This window comes from Sinohyriopsis cumingii, chromosome 9 (genome assembly GCF_028554795.1).
Source record: "Sinohyriopsis cumingii isolate HCF-2022 chromosome 9, ASM2855479v2, whole genome shotgun sequence".
NCBI lineage: Eukaryota > Metazoa > Mollusca > Bivalvia > Unionida > Unionidae > Sinohyriopsis > Sinohyriopsis cumingii.
The window spans coordinates 59,682,812-59,706,497 of record NC_142969.1 but is presented as its reverse complement, the minus strand read 5'-3'; the positions used below and the strand labels follow the sequence as shown (position 1 = coordinate 59,706,497).

The 23,686-nt window shown below is 34.5% G+C and overlaps 1 protein-coding gene across 6 annotated transcripts in view; it reads right to left on the bottom strand.

The window, feature by feature from the left end:
* Positions 1-23,686, bottom strand: part of LOC149791897 (thrombospondin type-1 domain-containing protein 7B-like) — a 151,674-nt gene that overhangs the window by 44,905 nt on the left and 83,083 nt on the right. For all 6 annotated transcript variants that reach the window (XM_089970409.1, XM_089970412.1, XM_089970411.1 and 3 more), the window contains 4 exons: positions 21,786-22,167; positions 20,431-20,576; positions 8,097-8,210; positions 812-911 (listed from right to left, as the gene is read on the bottom strand). In XM_089970409.1, the coding sequence (XP_089826535.1) occupies positions 812-911; positions 8,097-8,210; positions 20,431-20,576; positions 21,786-22,167 (742 nt within the window). The remainder of the gene's footprint in view (positions 1-811; positions 912-8,096; positions 8,211-20,430; positions 20,577-21,785; positions 22,168-23,686) is intronic.

Genomic DNA, 23,686 nt, shown 5'->3' with positions numbered 1-23,686 from the left:
TTACAAGTATTGTAAATTAAATCCCAGATAATCCTAAAGGTATTATCACATGTCCAAAAGTATAGAATGTTCCAAAGGAATTCCAATAGGTTTGAATATCTTGTTGTACCACAATTATATAATCCAAAAATGTCTTTGAATGAGTCCTCAATAATCCCAAAGTAGTGATTTTTAGTCCCAACGTTCAATGAACACTTTGTAATTCCAATGAATAACTTTAGATACATAATTACTTTAAAATTATAACTGAACATAACTATAAACTCTGATCATAGATTCCCAAAGATTAATATTTAAAACAGGAATGAAGAATTTGATTACTTACTCCTTGATATACAGACTGTCATCTGACCTATGACACAACAAAATGCCATGGATATGGGTCATTCTTAATGAAAAAATCCATCAAATAGTGTCTGCAAGTTTGCTTCCAGAACATTCTAAGGTCATAATGAAGACTAAGTCCTGAATTCAAGTTCATGTAAACATTTTTAAAAACATGATAAGAATTGGGTAGGGCAAAGCTCCACCCTCAATCATGGACAAAGATCAAACACAGAATACAAATTAAATGCATAACACCATCACTGATACTAAAATAGTGATGCTATCTCTCATTCTTCCATTAATATGACTTGACAAAAATAAAATTAAGTGTAGAGAAATATTTCTGCTATCATCCTCCTTTACTTAGAGAGGGTTAATGGTCCAATGTGAAAAACAATGGGACAGCAATCAAGAAGCTAACTGAATATGAAAAGTGGCTTTTAACCATACAAGACACTTGTGGGATGTTGAACTGCATACTGACCTTGGTTGAAGTCAATACAATTAACATGGCAATCACTCCACTCTGACCACTGTGACATAACACATTCCCCTGGACAGGGCACCTGGCATGACATCTGAGTCTGGAATTTTGTGAATAGAAGATATTCAACAAATACACATTTCATATGAAATATACAAAACAAAATTGGAATTATTTCAAATATTCTTTTGGAAAGCATGTCTAGCAGAATACTTAAATTATTTAATCATTTTAATAAATTTCATACGAAATGAGTACTGTAAGGTTCTAGATAATAAATCATACATTAGTATTACTGAAATGAATTTGAATTCCATGTAATCTACTGTATAAAAATATCACATTAGTGCCTTCCATGACATACTGGTGTTATATATAACATCATGCTGTGTAATTACACACAAGACAAAGGAATCTGTATAAAAATATCATACTAGTGCCTTCCATGACATATTGGTGTTATCTATAACATCATGTTGTGTAATTACAAACAAGACAAAGGAATCTGTATAAAAATATACTAGTGCCTTCCATGACATATTGGTGTTATCTATAACATCATGCTGTGTAATTACACACAAGACAAAAGAATCTGTATAAAAATGTCATACTAGTGCCTTCCATGACATATTGGTGTTATCTATAACATCATGCTGTGTAATTACACACAAGACAAAGGAATATGTATACAAATGTCATACTAGTGCCTTCCATGACATATTGGTGTTATCTATAACATCATGCTGTGTTAAATTACACACAAGACAAAGGAATCTGTATAAAAATGTCATACTAGTGCCCTCCATGACATATTGGTGTTATCTATAACATCATGCTGTGTTAAATTACACACAAGACAAAGGAATCTGTATAAAAATATCATACTAGTGCCTTCCATGACATATTGGTGTTATCTATAACATCATGCTGTGTAATTACACACAAGACAAAGGAATCTGTATAAAAATATCATACTAGTGCCTTCCATGACATATTGGTGTTATCTATAACGTCATGATGTGTAATTACACACAAGACAAAGGAATCTGTATGAAAAAATAAAATGGGTCGATGACACCTGTCCCCAATTCTCAAACTTTCTCTACAAAATCAGATGTTACTTTTTCTCCTCATAATACATTTACATTTTTTATCAAAGACAGAAAGGAAGATATGATGAAAAATCACTATTTAGTTTTAAAATCTGACTTTTGGAAACCTTGTTTTTATTCTTGAATGATGAGTTGAGGAATTTCTCATATTCGGAGAAACCCTCAAAATTTCCTCAAAGATGAAGCAACAATCCTTTAAGGAAAATTCAAAATTTTGTGACTGCATTTTAATCCCTTGTATCTGCCAACTGTCTTTTAAAAAAATGGTTACCGACCAAGCAATAAGAAATTTATCCAAAAATCTTAATCTGAGCAAGAAGTTTTGAGATGTTTAATGAAATTTGGACCTGGTCCCATCTTTTTTTAACTGTGTGCAAGAAATTTAGGCCAAGCTTAATAAGTCTCTTGATTGTGTGAATCTATAATTAGAAAAAAAGTAAAGTCACAGACCATTCTGATTTTTCTTAACTGAGGTTCCTCTAATAGTCTGCCATATTTTCATTCTTGCTTAACAAAGTTTCATTAATATATGACATTAAGAAATAAACAATCTGTCATTTAAAACAGGTATTTAAACACATGCACAATTTACATTCTTTCAATCCTAGGAGTTAAAAAAGATACAAAAAAACTAACAAACTGATTACCTTGAAAATCATACTCTAAATATTTGTAAGATCAAAATAAATAAAAATTATTTACAAAAACTCTTAATGGAGGTTAGGCTTTAATTTTACCAAAATGAATCTTAAAGTTAAGTCTAAGCTTATGACTTATAAGTGGTCAATTTCAGCCAAACAGTCCTTAATTTCACCAACACACATTTAAAGTCTATCTCATTGGATCTTTAACTTAAATTTAAGCCTACACTTAAATTATTTTGGTGAAAAGGATGCCAACTGGAGTTGGGTCTTAAGTTCTGAGTTGGGTCTTAAGTTCTGAGTTGGGTCTTAAGTTCTGAACTGAGGTTTGGAATATTTGTCATATAGTTATTATTGACACTTCCTAACAACAGATATTAACATCTTAATATATGGAGGTATCAATGATGTCTGTTTGTGAAATGTTTGGGATTGTAACTTTTTAAAAACTAAGTACTTTTATGTATTTAAAGGTTCAATCAATGCAAAATCTCTTACAAAACACAATAAGTGTGATTTGTTTGCAATACATGTACTCTTATCTGAATATCTCTTCCCATGTAAGGGTCATCACTAAGAAACATATGGGAAAAAGTACCCTATCCCCATGTAAGGGTCATCACCAAGAAACATATGGGAAAAAGTACCCTATCCCCATGTAAGGGTCATCACTTAGAAACATATGGGAAAAAGTACCCTATCCCCATGTAAGGGTCATCACCAAGAAACATATGGGAAAAAGTACCCTATCCCTATGTAAGGGTCATCACTTAGAAACATATGGGAAAAAGTATCCTATTCCCATGTAAGGGTCATCACTAAGAAATATATTGGAAAAAGTACCCTATCCCCATGTAAGGGTCATCACTAAGAAACATATCGGAAAAAGTACCCTATCATTATGTAAGGGTCATCACTAAGAAACATATGGGAAAATGTATCCTATCTCCATGTAAGGGTCACATCGGAAAGAAACATATTGGAAAAAGTACCCTATCCCCATGTAAAGGTCATCACTAAGAAACATATGGGAAAAAGTACCCTATCTCCATGTAGTTGTTGTTGTTGTTGTTGTTGTAGGGTTTAATGCCATTTTTCAGCACACGATAGGCTATATATGGCAGCTAGTATTAATGGTGGAGGAAGAACCCAGGAAATCCCCAGAAAGAACCACCGACCCTTGAGAAGCTACTGGCAAGCTTTCTCACATACCCACATTGGCCGAATCCAAGACTCGAAACCCACACAGACAGAGGTGAGATGGCAGTGATCCGTAACAGAGAGTGCTTTAGATCACTCGGTCACTCGGGGCCCCTACCCCCATGTAAAGGTCATCACTAAGAAACATATGGGAAAAAGTACCCTGTCCTCATGTAAGGGTCATCACTTAGAAACATATGGGAAAAAGTACCCTAACCCCATGTAAGTGTCATCACTAAGAAATATATGGGGAAAAGTACCCTATCATTATGTAAGGGTCATCACGAAAAAACATATGGGAAAAAGTACCCTATCCCTATATAAGGGTCATCACTAAGAAATATATTGGAAAAAGTACCCTATCATTGTGTAAGGGTCATCACTTAGAAACATATTGGAAAAAGTACCCTATCCCCATGTAAGTGTCATTACATAAAAAGTATGGAAAAGTATCCTATGCTACAAAGAAAACAAGAACAAAATTGGAAAATAACAATTTGAATCTTAATGAATGAAATCAGCCTGTAATAGAACATCTTTATGTACAAGATATACATTACCCAAGAAAAAATCTTTGGGGTGATAGTTGACAACAATTTGCAACATATTCAAGTCATATGTCATTACTTAGAAAAGTATGGGGAAAAGTACCCTATCCCCATGTAAGGGTCATTACATAATGAAGTATGGAGAAAAGTACCCTATCCCCATCTTAGTGTCATTACATAATGACGTATGGGGAAAAGTACCCTATCTCCATGTAAGTGTCATTAAATAATTTAGTATGGGGAAAAGTACCCTATCCCCATAAAAGTGTCATTACATAATGAAGTATGGAGAAAAGTACCCTATCCCCATCTAAGGGTCATTACATAATGAATTATGGGGAAAAGTACCCTATCCCCAAGTAAGTGTCATTAAATAATGAAGTATGGGGAAAAGTACCCTATCCCCATGTAAGTGTCATTACATAATGAAGTATGGGGAAAAGTACCCTATCCCCATCTAAGTGTCATTACATAATGAAGTATGGGGAAAAGTACCCTATCCCCATCTAAGTGTCATTACATAATGAAGTATGGGGAAAAGTGTCCAATCCCCATGCAAGATTTAACTTAGAAAAAAGTATGGTGAAGAAACCCTGTCACTGATTACCAATAAATTAATAGCTGAATAAGTATTTAAAAATTCATAACATTTGTACTTGTAGACTCCCTTTATCAAATGTAAACTTGTATATTGGTGAGCTAATCTTTCTAGTACAATGTATGACACATTTTTTGTGATCAAACTGGTTTTTAGCAACAGAAAACCTGCATGACTGATTTATGGCAGATAAATTGGACAAGATTTCTGAAAGGTCTTATTTACTTCTCATTGATTTTATCATTTTCTTTTACAGAACTGTTACCAATATTAATAACTTTGAAAAAGATTTTTTTGTTTCTTTTTCATTATTTAACAAGAGTTGAACAATGATCCTTCTGTGACAACAGTACAAGCCTAGTTCTAATCAATATTTGAATACAAAGAAAAATGTTATTATTTGCACACAAAAAGATGAAAATTGCTATCCAGGAAAATAATAAATTTACAATATGTTTGATAAAGTAATCTGATTTTCATGCAATATCTCAGCATATCATACTGCCATTGACTGCTTTATACATTAAATCAAACTGTCATATCACTGACTTCATATGACACTGTAATTAACTGATTTATGCATTAAATCAAATTGTCATATCAATGACTTCATATGACACTGTAATTAACTCATTTATACATTAAATCAAACTGTCATATCACTGACTTCATATGACACTGTAATTAACTCATTTATACATTAAATCAAATTGTCATATCACTGACTTCATATAACACTGTCAATTAACTGATTTATAGAATAAATCAAATTGTCGTATCACTGACTTCATATGACACTGTAATTAACTGATTTATACATTAAATCAAATTGTCATATCAATGACTTCATATGACAATGTAATTAACTAATTTATACATTAAATCATATGACACTGTAATTAACTGATGCATACATTAAATCAAATTATCATATCAATGACTTCATATGACACTGTATTTAACTGATGTATACATTAAATCAAATTGTCATATCATTGACTTCATATGATACTGTAATTAACTTATCAGTTTTAGAACTTAAGTCATACATCTGTATCTTACAATGGGTGTGCATGCTAGAAATGATAAATATGTAAATGTATTATAGTACTCCTTCTTTTTAATGCTGTTCATGGAAGATAAACAAGTGAGGAAGCCACCAAGGGATGTTCTATTACAAGCCTTGTAAAGAAACATGTTCTATTAAATATCTTGTACAGAAAGATGTTCTATTACAAACTTTGTACATAGAGATGTTCTAATACAAGCCTTGTACAGAGGGATGTTTGTGTACAGAGGGATGTTCCATTACAAGCTTCATACAGAGAGATGTTCCATTACAAGCCTTTACAGAGGATCTTTTATTACAAGCCTCGTATAGAGGGATGTTCTATTACAAACTGTGTACAGAGGGATGTTCTATTACAAGTTGTGTACAGAGGGATGTTCAATTACAAGCCTTGTATAGAGGGATGTTCTATTACAAGTTGTGTACAGAGAGATGTTCTGTTGCAAGCCTTGTACAGAGGGATGTTCTATTACAAGCCTTGTACAGAGAGATATTCTATAACAAGCCTTGTATAAAGAGATGTTCTATTACAAGCCTTGTATAGAGAAATGTTCTATTACAAGCCTTGACCAGAGGGATGTTCTATTACAAGCCTTGTACAGGTAGATGATCTATTACAAGTTGTGTACAGAGAGATGTTCTATAACAAGCCTTGTACAGAGGGATGTTCTATTACAAGCCTTGTACAGAGAGATGTTCTATAACAAATTGTGTACAGAGGGATGTTCTATTACAAGCTGTGTACAAAGGGATGTTTTATTACAAGCCTTGTACAGAGGGATGTTCTTTTGCAAGCTGTGTACAGAGGGATGTTCTATTACAAGCCTTATATAAAAAGATGTTCTATTACAAGCCTTGTACAGATGACTATTTTATTACAAGCCTTGTACAGAGGGATGTTCTATTACAAGCCTTATACAGAGGGTTGTTCTATTTCAAGCCTTGAACAGAAAGATGTTCCATTATAAGCCTCTTACAGAGGAATGTTCTATTACAAGCCTTGTACAGAGGAATGTTCTATTACAAGCCTTGTATGGAGAGATGTTCTATTACAAGCCTTGTACAAGGGATGTTCTATTACAAGCCTTGTACAAGGGTTGTTCTATTTCAAGCCTTGAACAGAAAGATGTTCCATTATAAGCCTCTTACAGAGTAATGTTCTATTACAAGCCTTGTACAGAGGGATGTTCTATTACAAGCCTTATACAGAGGAATGTTCTATTACGTTCCTTGTACAGAGGAATATTCTATTACAAGCCTTGTACAAGGGATGTTCTATTACAAGCCTTGTACAGAGAGATGTTCTAGTACAAGCCTCATACAGAGGAATGTTCTATTACAAGCCTTGTACAGAGTAATGTTCTATTACAAGCCTTGTACAGAGGAATGTTCCATTACAAGCCTTGTACAGAGGAATGTTCCATTACAAGCCTTGTACAGAGAGATTTTCTATTACAAACCTTGTACAGAGGAATTTTCTATTACAAGCCTATAGAGAGGAATGTCCTATTACAAGCCTTGTACAGAGGAAGGTTCTGTTACAAGCCTTGTACAGAGGAATGTTCTATTACAAGCCCTGTACAGAGGAATGTTCCATTACAAGCCTTGTACATGGGGATGTTATATTACAAGCCTCATACAGAGAAAGTTTTCTATTACAAGCCTATAGAGAGGAATGTTCTATTACAAGCCTTGTACAGAGGAATGTTCTATTACAAGCCTTATACAGAGAGATGTTCCATTACAATCCTTGTACATGGAGATGTTATATTACAAGTCTGATACACAGGAAGTTTTCTATTACAAGCCTCATACAGAAGGACGTTCTATTTCAAGCCTTGTACAAAAAGATGTTCTATTACAAGTAGTGTACAGAGGAAGTTTTCTATTACAAGCCTCATAAAAGGAATGTTCTATTACAAGCCTTGCTCAGGGGGGATGTTCTATTTCAAGCCTTGTACAGAGAGATGTTCTATTACAAGTAATGAACAGAGGGATGTTCTATTGATGAATCATTGAGGCAGCAACTGTGCTGTCCCTGCTGCCTCAGCTCCAATACCCTTGATATGAGGGTCAGTGGTAAACTTAAGAGCTTTACAGAAAAGGGACCACTGTACCTGAGTGACAACAACATTGAGATCTGGTGGACAACGTGAAGCATTAACTGGCAGACCATTGCTGGCAACACATGTAACATTCCTTGTCTGTACCCCATAACCACACACTCCAACCTAAAAAAGACAAGCAACCATTATCTACCAGTACGTTTCATGGGAACTAGGATGGGTTGGCATTAAAAATTACATGCAAAAACAAAACTAAAGGAACATATAAACAGAAAATCATAATATAATGCAGCATAACTCTTTTACATTGAATTAAAGAAAAGACAACTTTCTGTCTGTAATGAGATACTTATATGAAAACATCTCAAGTAGATTCTTTATAGCAGGTATTTGTTTTGTGCTGCTGACTTGTTCTAACTCTTGTGTACCTAGACTTTTATTTTAGAGTTAAGCATTCACATGCAACACCATACATTATGGTGAATATAAAAAAAATCCATTATGCTACATTAAAATTTTCAATAAAATGTTGGGTATAAGAACTCAATTCCTCTTGCACCTTAAGGTTCATACAAAAACTGGAATCCACTGTAGTCACATTCACATCCTATTCACTGGTACTGCTTTGAGCACAGGTCACAAACACAGTCTTAAAAAGTCAGGTTTATACTTAAGGCTACAAATTTAACCATTGAGATTACTGGAATCGAGTAATTAGTTTCAGTCCAGATTTAAGTTCTGCTAGTCAAATAAAAATATTCTAACTTTCCATTACATCAGATGATCATTCACTCAGAGTACAATGCCACTTAGACATTTTGATTCATTTCAAATCTGTCTCAAGATGAATCTGTCACTGTAAACATTTTAAATGGAATGCTTTTCAGAATATTTTGAGATAGGGTGCAAACAAGCACCACATGGAATGAAATAAAGCTTGTATTAAATTTTAACCCTCAAGATTATCCAATGAAGCCTAAAATTTACAATATTTTTAAACAACTGAAAACTCATGTTTTGCTTTCAATCAAAACATATTGTGAGAGATAAGACAAAATCAACCCCTTGCCCACTGTATGGCTCATAATAACTCTTTCATTACTTATGGTAACTCTCCCATCCCACCTAACTGACAGAATACTCTTATTGTACAGCCAACAATAACCCTTGACTTACTTATGATAATTCAGCTTTTCTTACACAATATCACAAAAATAATCATGCAACAATCAATTAGTGGCTTTATTTATGTTCAATTGTTTAAGATAATACACAATGTAAAGCAAAAGGTGAATATATGAGTGCAGGAAAAGATGAGCAAACTAAACTTGGTATTTACAATAAATCAGTAAATCTTATATCAATTGGTTTCGGGGTGTGAGCATCATGCTAAATTGATAAAAGCTGATCCCATTTGCATAAAATATCTGAGCACTGAGTACAATTTATTTTACCACATGACAAGTGTTATTTATGTTAGGATATTCCAGTAAAACATATCACCTCACACACCCTCAAATAAAGCACTTTTAAAAAAAAACCTCTGAAAGAGGAGGTGTCAGTTAGGAAAATCACCTCTGGTGTGTGTTGTCAACAAAACCAGAAATCACAGGTGAGATTATCAGAAAACATTAATAATTTTTTCTAATGCATCTTAGTGATTCATCTCATAGTGAATCAATATATAAAGGTGTCAGAAATGCTGCCAGGGCACACAAGAGTACCAACTGTGTCAAATTTGTAAGAATTCACACACTTGGAAAGCACTGATGACAAGAAATCCAGCAAACTAGTTCAAAGTCATGCATATCATAATATACTATGTGCTGTATGTAATTTTTATTTAGCTATTAACCCTTGAAGTGCATCTTGTAGCATGGGACAAGCTGCTGACAGGTTTCGTAGTGCATTTCAAGACATTGTTTTTCAGGTAGGCAACTGTTTATTCATCTTGATATTTTGGTTTGACATGAATGGTTGTTAAACTAAATTTGGTTAGTACACTGGACAACAGAACAGGCATTCTATTATTCTATTGTAGTTTTAACCTTACATTCACCAAGAAATTTGTACAAATGCATGTTAAAATATGGTCTACTAAGAAAACCAAAAATGGCTGAATCCCAGCCCAGACTCCAATTCTCACAAGCCCAGACTCCAAATTCTGCATGCCCTGAATCCAATTTCCACATGCCCAGACTCCAATTTCCGCATGCCCAGACTCCAATTCCCACAAGCCCAGACTCCAAATTCCACATGCCCAGACTCCAATTTCCACAAGCCTAAAATTGCTCCTTTCTTAATATTATTTGTCACTGAACTCTGTAATTGCTACACTTCAAATATGAAACAGCCAGAAATGTTGAGGTTAGCTATCATGGAGTTCGGTCTCCCAGTTCAATTTCACAGTGGTATACACATTCTCAGATTGACACACAATTAGCATAGTAATTAGATAAGCATGTAACAAATTTAGATACGTTCTAATGTATTGAAAACAAGACAACCAGTATGGGAAGAAAGAGTCACCAGAAAGGGATGGAATGGAGAAGTATATAATAATAATAACAATGATGAGCATTAAGTTTACCTCATTTTTAATGTATGTGGCATTGTTTTCTCAGCTTGAATAAGAAATAACATCAAGCCATTTATATTTTTATTATGTAAATGGCCTTGAGAAAACAACAAAAACAACATACCAATTGACTAAGTAGATTTCATTCTTAAATTTTCATCAATATTATTGAGATGGCTAATACTCTAAATTTCTTCAAATTTAACAAATTTCTTCGAATTTAACCAATGTCAGGTATAGATGGAGCTTATAGTTTTTATTTATATTCAGCACAGAAGAAAATGGTAGTTTTTTGTCTCCATTTACCCATTTCTTAATTTGAATTGCATCTTGTGTTCATGGATGTCTGGTTCTGTTGAAGCTACAACAGAACAGGAATAATTATAAAAAATTTTGTGTGTTACTTAAAAGTGAATAAATTATTTCTTTGTATTAAAAACAAAAAGAAATAACATCAAAAGGGAAGACAATGAAGGATGTGCAGTTATCTAAAAAAAAGTGAAGTAAGTTACAGAAAAGATGAATTCAATCATTTTAACCATCGATTCTGGTCATTACGTCTGTTCAGGTCTGTTCCATTCCAGTGATTGTGTCCAATGAAACGGTATGGTTTTTAAAAAATTTAGCAGATCAGATAATTGTTTGGTAGATTATGTTGATGCCTGACAGACTTGAATAACTGGACTCCTTGGTTTATTGATTCTTTTATACTGATGCCTGACACACTTGAATAACTGAACTCCTTGGGTTATTGATTCTTTTATACTGATGCCTGACAGACTTGAATAACTGAACTCCTTGGGTTATTGATTCTATTATATTGATGCCTGACAGACTTGAGTAACTGAACTCCTTGGTTTATTGATTCTGTAATATTGAAGTCTGACAGACTTGAATAACTGGACTCCTTGGTTTATTGATTCTTTTATATTGATGCCTGACAGGCTTGAATAACTGAACTCCTTGGTTTATTGATTCTATTATATTGATGCCTGACAGACTTGAATAACTGGACTCCTTGGTTTATTGATTCTATTTTATTGATGCCTGACAGACTTGAATAACTGGACTCCTTGGTTAATTGATTCTTTTATACTGAGGCCTGACAGACTTGAATAACTGGACTCCTTGGTTTATTGATTCTATTATATTGATGCCTGACAGACTTGAATAACTGGACTCCTTGGTTAATTGATTCTTTTATACTGAGGCCTGACAGACTTGAATAACTGGACTCCTTGGTTTATTGATTCTATTATATTGATGCCTGACAGACTTGAATAACTGGACTCCTTGGTTAATTGATTCTTTTATACTGAGGCCTGACAGACTTGAATAACTGGACTCCTTGGTTTATTGATTCTATTATATTGATGCCTGACAGACTTGAATAACTGGACTCCTTGGTTAATTGATTCTTTTATACTGAGGCCTGACAGACTTGAATAACTGGACTCCTTGGTTTATTGATTCTATTATATTGATGCCTGACAGACTTGAATAACTGGACTCCTTGGTTTATTGATTCTATTTTATTGATGCCTGACAGACTTGAATAACTGGACTCCTTGGTTAATTGATTCTTTTATACTGAGGCCTGACAGACTTGAATAACTGGACTCCTTGGTTTATTGATTCTATTATATTGATGCCTGACAGACTTGAATAACTGGAGTCCTTGGTTAATTGATTCTTTTATACTGAGGCCTGACAGACTTGAATAACTGGACTCCTTGGTTTATTGATTCTATTATATTGATGCCTGACAGACTTGAATAACTGGACTCCTTGGTTTATTGATTCTATTTTATTGATGCCTGACAGACTTGAATAACTGGACTCCTTGGTTAATTGATTCTTTTATACTGAGGCCTGACAGACTTGAATAACTGGACTCCTTGGTTTATTGATTCTATTATATTGATGCCTGACAGACTTGAATAACTGGACTCCTTGGTTAATTGATTCTTTTATACTGAGGCCTGACAGACTTGAATAACTGGACTCCTTGGTTTATTGATTCTAGTAGTTATGCAATCCTAAAGCATCACTGAAAAGCACTGATGCATTTTCAGATTTTGTTTGTTAAACATATTTATCAGACTATACACATATCCAGATATCGTTAAATATCACTTAAACAAACTATAATAGATATGTCTGGTCAGAAAAATTGACATTGTTACAGAAAATTTAAATTTGTGTGAGCTGAAAATTAAAAATTTTTGGTAGCTTTTGATGCTAGTTTACTCAAGGCTTCTCCATCCCATATGCACACTCATGGAACTGATACAAGCTACAGTACAGCTTATGTGATTGTTTTCAAACTCCACTATCATGGTGGGGGACTTAATCGTGGTCGGGTCTTAATTCCCTCCACTTTTACTCTGCAAAAGAGCAATAAATGCCTACTAATCACCACCATGCCTTGACAGCAACATTGATCGGAACTCCACCATAGAGGGGCTGGTTATGATATTACTGGCTAACATTTGAAAGCCAATACACAAGAGTGATTTACAATCAGATACTATTTCAAGAATTGGTGATCTTTATTTCAATCACACATCTGGACAATAAAAAAAATAATTTCAAAAGTCTTGTACATTTCAAAAAGTTTGATCAACTCCATTTGCAACAAGTTTAAGCTTTTACTTTATTCAAAGAAATCTGAACAAACTGAGTTGATGAGAAGTCCACCTTGTTGAGATTGTCTTAAACATTGTAAATTTATCCTACTGTTTAAATGTGAAAGTAATCCTCTAAGGTATGAACAATTAAATTCCAGATGACAACCACTCCTGACTATAAAATAAACAACAACAGAAAATGATGAATTTATACTTAAATATGAACTACGTGTTTAGTTCTAAAGCAACAGCAACCCAGTCACAGGGCTGAGTATGTACACAACTGTGAACTAGTTCTATTCTAACTGTATGTGTGGGGGGCCCCGAGTGGTCTAAAGCACTCTCCGTTATGGATCACTGCCATCTCATCTCTGTCTGCATGGGTTCGAGTCTCAGATTTGGCCAATGTGGGAATGTGAGAAAGCCTGCCAATAGCTTCTCGTGGGTCGGTGGTTCTTTCTGGAGGTTTTCCCGGGTTCTTCCTCCACCATTAATACTGGCCTCCATGTATAGCCTATCGTGTGCTGAAAAATGGCATTAAACCCTACAACAACAACAACTGTATGTGTATTGTAATGGACTGGCCATTTAATTTATAGGACCATATTGTTCTTTCCATCTAGGATAAGATTTTTTCATTCATTTATCACAAGATAAATTTGTTTTAAATAAAAAAGGAATGATATAGTGTCCTTTTTTATACTACAAATCAGAGCAAAACAATTGTTTTCAAGCATTTATCCAACCCACCCCAATTACAAAATTAAATGATCTCTCTCTAGAAAATACATGATTTCAGGAGATGTTCTTCAGAGTCAAGGCAGTGACCATTGTAAACACTCATAAATATTAGCATCAAAAGATTATTTCAGTTTCATCTTGGGAAAAATGTATTGCTATCAAAAGAAACCATTTGACTTGGCATGTTGTACCTAACAGCTCGTATGGTAATTAAAAACAGAAATTTGACAGCTGTTATTAATTAATTTGGCCTCAACATATAGTTGAAATGAATAATAATGTGGAAATTTGTCAAATCTTAGATGTTCAGAGATTTTAATTTCCAGCAAATTTGGGGCATTATGTGTGTCCACATGTATCCTATCACTTGCTCATTCTTGAATGGGGAAAATATAAGAACAAGCTTTTTATCATCATACAAAAAAATAATTAATTAAATGGAAATGATGTGTTAATAACCTAATCATAACACTGATCTAATTCTTATAATTATCTTGATGCAGAAATTAAAAGTATGCAGCTTTCTATTTGTGATTATTTGAATGTTTGATTTTTGAGTCCATAAGAAAAACATTCAAACTAATTCTTTCTAATAGTATTTCATGAAAACTCCCCAAAGCTGGATGGTCATCTCACTTGAGGGATTTTCACCACTTGTTGTGAGAACTGGCTGTTCTTAAGGGTGTATTTTAATAAGGTCCAAACATCCAGGTTCAGTAACTCAAGGCTGGGATGAAACACCTGCCATCATAGTTGCTTAATGCAGTTGAGGGAAGATTGATGTGGTTGATCCAAGATTTTCCAGTTGATTCCAGTAATCGGGGTAAGGACAAATTTTGCTTACTGTATCATGTTCAGACATTGAGGTGTTTGAGAAATGTATATATTTGGTTGTTCCAATCTGTAGAAAGAGCAATGATTATCCAGGCTTTTTGGATCTGCGACTGGTGAGACAAAGGTTAGGATTTTGGCATTCCACCTTCTCGCTAATAGGTCCACCAAAGGTCAATTCCATCTAGCATCTATTGAGTGAAAAACCAGTGATGAAGAGACCATTCTGTTTGCTTTAATTTGCTTTTGTGGGACAATGGGTCCACTAGTACATTTGCCAGCCTAGGACATGCTGATCTTAGATGTGGATTTTTCATTAAAGACACTACTTTAGAAAATCCCAAACAAGAATAAAAAGGTCTGAAAACTTGGTTCCACTTTACTGTTTGAGATAAGCCACCAAAGCAGAGTTGTCAGACAGAATGAAAACTCCATTACCATGTAGGTTCTCCAGCCACCAAGGAAAATCTTTCCAAAAAACGTTTACATCTAATAAATATTGATATGTAAATAATGATGCAGCGGAGGCCACACTCCTATGGCATCATGAAATGGTATCGAGACATACCCTCCATTCTTCTGTGCTGCAGAGGCCACACTCCTATGGCATCATGAAATGGTATCGAGACATACCCCTCCATTCTTCTGTGCAGCAGAGGCCACACTCCTATGGCATCATGAAATGGTATAGAGGCATACTCCTCCATTCTTCTGTGCTGTGGAGGCCACACTACTATAGCATCATGAAATGGTATAAAGACTTACTCCTCCAGTCTTCTGTGCTGTGGAGGCCACACTACTATGCATCATGCAATGGTATGGAGACTTACTCCCCCAGTCTTCTGTGCTGTGGAGGCCACACTCCTATGGCATTATGAAATGCTATAGAGACTTACTCCCCCAGTCTTCTGTGTTCCCATTCATACCAATCATGATTGCAAGAGGTTGTAGTTGCAGAGGTATCCACAACCTGAATCCAGACTGGTTTCCTTGCCTTTGAGATGCAACCTCATATTGTGCAGATTGTGAAAGTTGGTCCAATGGTCAAAGGTTCAGCCTCTGTTTGCACCACAGAATCATTGTGATGAGAGTTCAAGAAAGCAACCTAGTACTAAAGCAGCTGTTGCTGCATTGAACAAAAAAAAAACAGTAGGTGAATTAATTCTCTAACTCTGTATAGGCATGGAATCTACCATTGCATTCATTTAATTCTCATTCCCACATATTCTTGTACTTAAATATTGATTCCTAAGCTAGTCCATCAAAATCTTGAAAGGGTACGAGGTCGAAGATGTCCTTGTTGACACGGAGATTGAGAATGTGAAGGAGGGTAACTTGTGAAATTATGTCATTCTCCAAAATATAACCAGTCTGCTGTTTTGAAGGCTGTTGTAGGTGAATCACAGAACCTCTGGAAGCCGTGTGAGTGGGGACGTGAAGTCACGACTTCTGCAAGTTAAAACTGATTGTGTAGTCTCCACAATGGATAACATTTAGAACCCATTGTTGCATTCCACTGTAACCCCAACAGCATAAAATAATTGACTGAATTTGCTTTGGCTGATAACCAAATCATTTGTAGCTGCAAGAACTCTGGGCAAAGGCTAAAGAGGGCACTGACTGAGGGAAACTTGTGGACCAGTTTTCATTGCTTTTGGATTAGGGTAGTGAAGCCAATGTCTTTTGTGCTACCTGCAAAGTAGATGGAAAAGAATGTTTATAATAGCAGCTCACTACACATGCAGCATGTTATGAGTTAGATCCTGTTAATTCCAAGGTGCTGCTAAGTAGAGGCTCCCTTTGGGTGGCAGAGGTTTGAGAGTAAGTGAAGAGACAACTCTTGGAAACTGAGGTACCAAGATGGACACTGTAGGCTAGAAGTTTAAAGAGGTACTATGTGGGTTAGATTGATCCAAGAGAGTGCCTACATCAACTGGATATCATCCACAGTGGCTAGCAGTACTCTGTGGGTTAGATTAATCCATGAGAGTGCTCGTATAGACTGGGCATCCTCCACAGGAAGTACTTAGCAGCACTATGCAGGTTAGTCTGCTGTATATGTAGATTCTTGGGTATCATACACAGGAAATACCTAGCAGCACTATGTGAGTCATGGAAATGGACAAATTTGTTTATTCTGGTGACTGTTACTATATGACTGATTGTGGCAGTGGCCCTTCATGATCAGAGTTATATAACTGAGTTCAGCCATGAAGGAATATGGCCATCTTGGCTGGCATGAAGTTGTACAGTTCCTGAGGTTGATATATGGGATATGGGATATTAATCCATGTAGCCAGTCCATAATTCTGATTTGCATAACTATAACTGAGGCTGTTGTTGCTCTCCATCTTGCTCTGCAGTAAATGATATAATTTACAAACCTTGAATAGAAGCTGATGTTTCAGTCCATAAAGCAATGCTTTTGCACGTTCCTCTTAGAACCCCCAAAACTGCTGCAGTTTGACTTCTATCCATAATATCCAAGTCTGACAAGTATTCAAGGAATGACAACCAAAGAAAACTACACAGGTTGAGTGGTTGTCAGATTGGTCATGGTCAAAATCTTTAGATAATATAGAGCAGACCATGTATACAAATAGTGCAGTGAGTGTCCTGCTGTATGAACTTTTGAGTGTCTGCGCAGAGTTAACTACTTTTATCGATATCTGTAAAAGGGCACACATGGCCTGTACAGGTAAAGAATTAGAGCGTCACTATTAATATTTACAATGTGACAATGTGGATGCTAAATAATCAATTCTAATAATAACAAGTACCCTATAGGAAGGCCAATTTTTTCTACCTATAAAGGTAAACTCACTTAAACATTGCTCATAGTAACTCCTGTAAGAAGCACAAGCAAAATAAACAATTCTAGTAACAAGTTACCTGTAGGAAGGCTAACTTTTGACTGCCCATACAGGTAAAATCATTGAAGTGTCACTTATAGTAACTACATGTTTTTGCTGGATGCTATGAGTTAAACATGCATAGAAAATTTACCTGTATGTATTTTAACACAGCAGAAGCTATACAATAATATAAATATGTTTTCTATATTACACACAAAAGCTGCACATTAAAAAGGCCATGAAGTATCATTACTGATACTAATGAAGCAGACAATGTAACATCCATTATGAGATAAGGCTACCTATGGACAGGACAAACGACATTCTATGCAGGAAAATCTGTAAAGTGTCATGTATACAACTGTGATCTGATATTAAGACAAAATAATATAGGAAACTTACAAACGCAGCAGAAATTCCACAGCAATATGACTGTATTTTTCCATATCATGTACTTGCTTTGTTAATATAAGAGTTACTGTAATGAGAGGGAATGCCATTGTGACCCATGCAGGATTGTACCAAAGATTCATAAGTGTGTGAAGACAGCAAAGTGATAACAATAAAAGTTAGAAAACTTTATCATCGATGATAAGGAAAACAGAAATTTGGAAATTTATAGATGGCTTATACTTCTCTCCAAAGATGAAACTACTCCAACTTGTTAGAGGTAAAAAGAATTCTAAACTGTTTGTATTGATTTGTGAGGCCTAACTGTCAGTAGAGATCATGCTACTTGGCACAAGAAGAAGTAGTAACTGACAAATTCACAGGTTTTGGTTCCAATCCTGGTATCATGGGGATATCACTCTAACTGCCACCAAGGTGGGCAGATAACCTTTATCTTTTGAACTTAAATATTTTGGCCTGGGAAGGCTGGATTTGTGAAGTAGTAGTAGTTCTCCTAAGGTATTATGATTGGGTAATGTATTTGAACATAAAATATGATTTCATGGGAGGCAATGTTTTCTTTTATTAAAACACATCACACATTGAATCATAATTCTTTTAAACTGCTTCTGTCGTAGGTTGGTTGATTTCTGAAGGTATAACGGTACCAATTGTACAATCCCAGGTGGGCAGAGCTTAAGGTGTAGGGAACAATGTATTCAGAAATAAACAATAACACTAGCTGTGATTGGTGCATTATGTAGGAGTTGTACTTTCTGTTAGGCTTTAAAAAAAGTTGAGCTTGTTGGCAACATGTGAGACGTTATTCATATCTAGATCATAGTTTGTTTTTTTATGATATTTTTAAAATGTGGTATGCATGGCTGAAAATGCATCAGTTGTGACTAGATAACTCTTACCCCTGTCTAGTTCCAGCAGAGTTATCTCTCTTAAATGAAATGGAGTATCTGGTTCTGTCCTTGTCAAACTGACAATCTAACATTGTTCTCCATGACAGTGTGTGACATGCATGCTGAGGTAGGATAGAAAGTATGTTTATTTCACAAAACATTAGTATTAAGGTCTATGGAAAAACAATTGGTACCATGATACCTGAAAGTGCATTCTGGGGTGGGAGGAGGAAGTGTATGTTTTACTGAAACAACACATCATAATTTGTACATTGTATAGCATGTGTAAGAGCACATCATGATGTCACAAATTACATCATGATGTCACAAATTACATCATAATATCACAAATTACATCATGATGTCACAAATTACATCATGATGTCACAAATTACATCATAATGTCACAAATTACATCATAATGTCATAAATTACATCATAATGTCACATATTACATCATTATGTCACAAATTACATCATAATGTCACAAATTACATCACGATGTCACAAATTACATCATAATGTCATACAAAAGAAAGGTTAACGACTGAGACATCCGAATGTATTTAAAATTCATTTCACTAATTTTTCTATAGTTTGGTGAAATAAAATCAGTATTATGTTTGGTCATGTGATGAATAGAATCTTACATTTGTGTTCATTTTAAAAGAAATTTAGGAAACACATTTATTGTCTTCAACCTTCTGATTGGCAGTTTATTTGATTCAGTTTATCAGTTTTATTTTAAATGAACATACATGTAAGATTCTCAATAGCTCAACATTTGCATGCTGACAAATGTAAACTTGATATCTGCATTACATCTACAATCATGGGGCTTATGTTGAACTGACCTTAAATTTGACTTCATACACAATTTACTGAGTGAACAAATTAGGAGTTGAGTATGTGCACTAGTTGAGACATTTAAAGAAAGTGGGGTCTGGTCTCAGTTTCATTACTGTTCATATTGAGGTTTTAAGTTGTGTTGTTCATGATTCTCCAGATAAAACCTGCATTTTTAGTCACAGGCAGAGACAATGGAAAGGATGCAAAATTACTTTTTGCTTTAAATACTTAACAACTTGAAACATTTTAGTACTGAAAAATTTAGGAAGACATTTGAAATCTCCCCTGAAATAAGTAATGACTCCTTTAGGTGAAATTCAGGATTTTATATGTTTTAATCTGTAGTGTGTTCTGGATGTTCTGTGAAAGAATCATTGTTTCCAAATAAGTAACAGGGAAGATCTTCAAAAATCTCAATATGAGGATGACATCTTGAATTGTTCAGTGAAACAGGAGCCAGGACATTGTTTCTGCATACTGAAATGACTTAAGCACAAGCCTTAATCGAGGTGTGATTTGTTCAGACACGAAAATATGGATGGGCATAGGAACATAAAGTGACCCTACCAATGTCGTTGTGGTAAAAAAACTGCTGCTTACCTCAGAAGTACACGCAGACCAAGGGGAGACAACCCATGAGTAACATCCCTGGTTGAGACAGGGTTTGTGCTGCTGGAGTGATGCAGGACAAGCTCTACCATTCCCTTGCGGCTCCTGTACAATGGCACGAGTTCTATAGCTTGTACCTAAAGTAAATGAAACAAAATATGATTACAGTGAAATAATTTTAAATGAAGATAAGCATATTTTTGAGAAAAAAATTATAAGTGTTTATCAACATTGAAATACATCACAATACAATATCATGTCAATTTTTTATTATTTTTAAGTTATCAAGTGGAGTCAACACATTGCATAAACTTAAAATTCTTCATTAAATAAAGAAAATACAACATGACAGAAAGGCAAAATCACAACATAGTATTTAGTCATGGTAATCACTTTTAATTAGAATGAAAATAATGACTGTCAGAAGAATAAATTTTACATTCTTCAACTAGTTTTGTATAATAATAATAAAAATGTGGACTTAGTACAGCACCTAATCTTTAAAGGCTCTAAGCACTTTACAACATAAAATAAGACATAAGAACATATACCATGATAAGGTTACAAGAACAAAAACACCAAGAAATTAAAACAAAAACATGCTGACAATAATTAAGGGAGTAAACATTATTAAATCTGTTCTTGTAGTCAAAATCTATATAAACAATAGACATATAGATATACATACACACATACTTTTGCAACAAGATAGTCCAAAATGCTTTTTTCTTCCATATACTATTTTCTAGAATGTACCCTATCCTCAAGATTTTACATTATTATTAAGCAATTAAATGTCTGATAAATGCTTTTTTGAAAACGATGATGTAATTTCAGTGATACCTATGTCTTCTCTTTGATTCAGCATAGAATCTATACTGTTCAATGAATTTTAAATGTTTAATTTTGATGCACATTTTATGCCACTGAGTGGTATATATTTATGACAGATGTCTAATGTCAATATGAGACAGAATGAAGACTCTGTGTAGTCCTCACTACTGACTATGTACACTTCTATTGGTTTTAGCAAATCTGGTGGAAATCATTGTCATATGGATTTTTCCATGACACATCATTCAAAAATGTGACATGTATTAATGACACTGATTTCTTTGACCAATATGAAATAGAACAAAGAATCACTCTACAACATCATTTTTACTACATCTACTCCTACTGGTTTAGCAAATGGGGTGGCAATCAATGTCATATGGACTTTGCCATGAAACATCTTGCAAAAAGTGACATATGATATTTATGACATGGTGTTGTAATTTCGATGATAAGATGTAAAGACACTAATATGTAAGACAAGACAAAATACTGACTATACTATATAATACCTAATCCACAGGTGTGACTGCATTCACTCCAGGAGGTCCAGTGAGTGAGAAGACAGTCAGTGTTACATGGTACTTGGCAAGAAGCAACCAGGGGCTCATAAACTGGGCCAAGAACCTTTTCACACATATGATGATCTATCTCTTCATGAAAATGGTTCTTGCAGATGGCATATCGTTGCATATGACCTACACCACACTCATCTAAACCACTATTAATCAGACAACTCATCCATTCTGAAAACTCCCATCTATACTCTATACAGTTATCTCCCTTAATACAGAGATGAGACTCCTCTAGGGAGCTGTTACATCGGTGAAGGGGGAAAGGACGTCGCATAACCTGTCGTTTTCTGACCTGATAGTGCATGTTGTCATCACATAACTGAAATGTATGAAGGTCTCATTTTTAATCTTTATATCAACATATTAAAGAAACAGATCATACAATGACAAAGCTTGAAATAAGAATTGAATGAATTCAGTATTTTACTCCCAGGTTTGGAAGTAAATACATTCTTATAAATTGAATGGGGTATTTCTGTAAACATCACAAAACATAAAACTTGTGCTATGCAACTGAATCTTTGTCATCAAATAAAAATGTCAATTTGCTTAAAGAAGAAGACTAATTTTGAGGTGCATTTGATTCTATGGTTTGGTTTGAGTAAATGTTTCTGGAATTTTAAGCAACATAATTTGTTTTACTGATCAAATGTGCCATCATACAATATTTACTGTGCTTACAGCAGATGCAATATGCTGACATTTTTTTTAACAAAATGCTAACATTTAAATTCATTTGTTTAATTTTTTTTAAGTATTTCAAGTTAAATTGCTAGCAATGCAAAATTACTTCTTATCTAGTGCTCTGATGAGCCCAGAAGCAATGTATCTGTATTAGAAATTGTCCGTTCTAGTCTTGAGAAAGATAAAAAAATAAGGTCACATCTAGCAGTGAATGCAAAGTATTTAGCTTTAAATATATAGAAGATAGTTTATTTGAAATTGTGTGGCACCAGTGAGTCAGGATCCCCAAAAAGCAGTAATGGCTGAAAGAGACAGGTTTTACTGAATTTAAAAGAAACAAATTCTCATAATCTCAAACTACAGTGATCCTTCATTACAATATACCTTATTATAACACAGTCCATGAGGAACATTCAGTGATTCCCACTGTATAGGTACAATTATATTTTTCCACATAATATACCCCAGTATGGAAACCATGACTACCAGTGGACAATATAGTTGTCCTCATTATAAGTATCCCAGCTTAACAGAGTCTATGTTAAAACATGGGAACAGCTATGGATGCAATTATTTTTATATGTCATAATGAGATGCTGAAATATATCAATTGGAGAAAAATGATACTCAAACAATGATGAACTACTTTCTTTTCCATTTAAGGAAGGAAATCTGCCCTTAATCAATGAGACGATGACATCAAGAATGCCCAAAAATAAACACCCCACAACAAAAAGTAGTCCTCAAGTACACATTTGTGTAATCAATGTGAAGATGTCACCAAGAATGCCCAAAAATAAACCCCACACAACAAAAAGTAGTCCTCAAGTATCAATAATCAATGAGAAGATGCCATCATGGATGTCCAAAAATAAACCCCATGCAACAAAAAGTAGACCTCAATTATTGGCAATCAATGAGAAAATACCATCAAGAATATCCAAAAATAAACCCCATGCAACAAAAAGTAGTCCTCAAGAAATAGTAATCTATGAGAAGATGCAATCAAGAATGCCCAATAATAAACCTCATGCAACAAATAAGTAGTCCTCAAGTATTAGTGATCATGGTGAAGATACCATTAAGAATGCACAAAAATAAACCCCACATAACAAAATGCAGTGATCAAGTATTAGTAATCAATGTGAAGATGC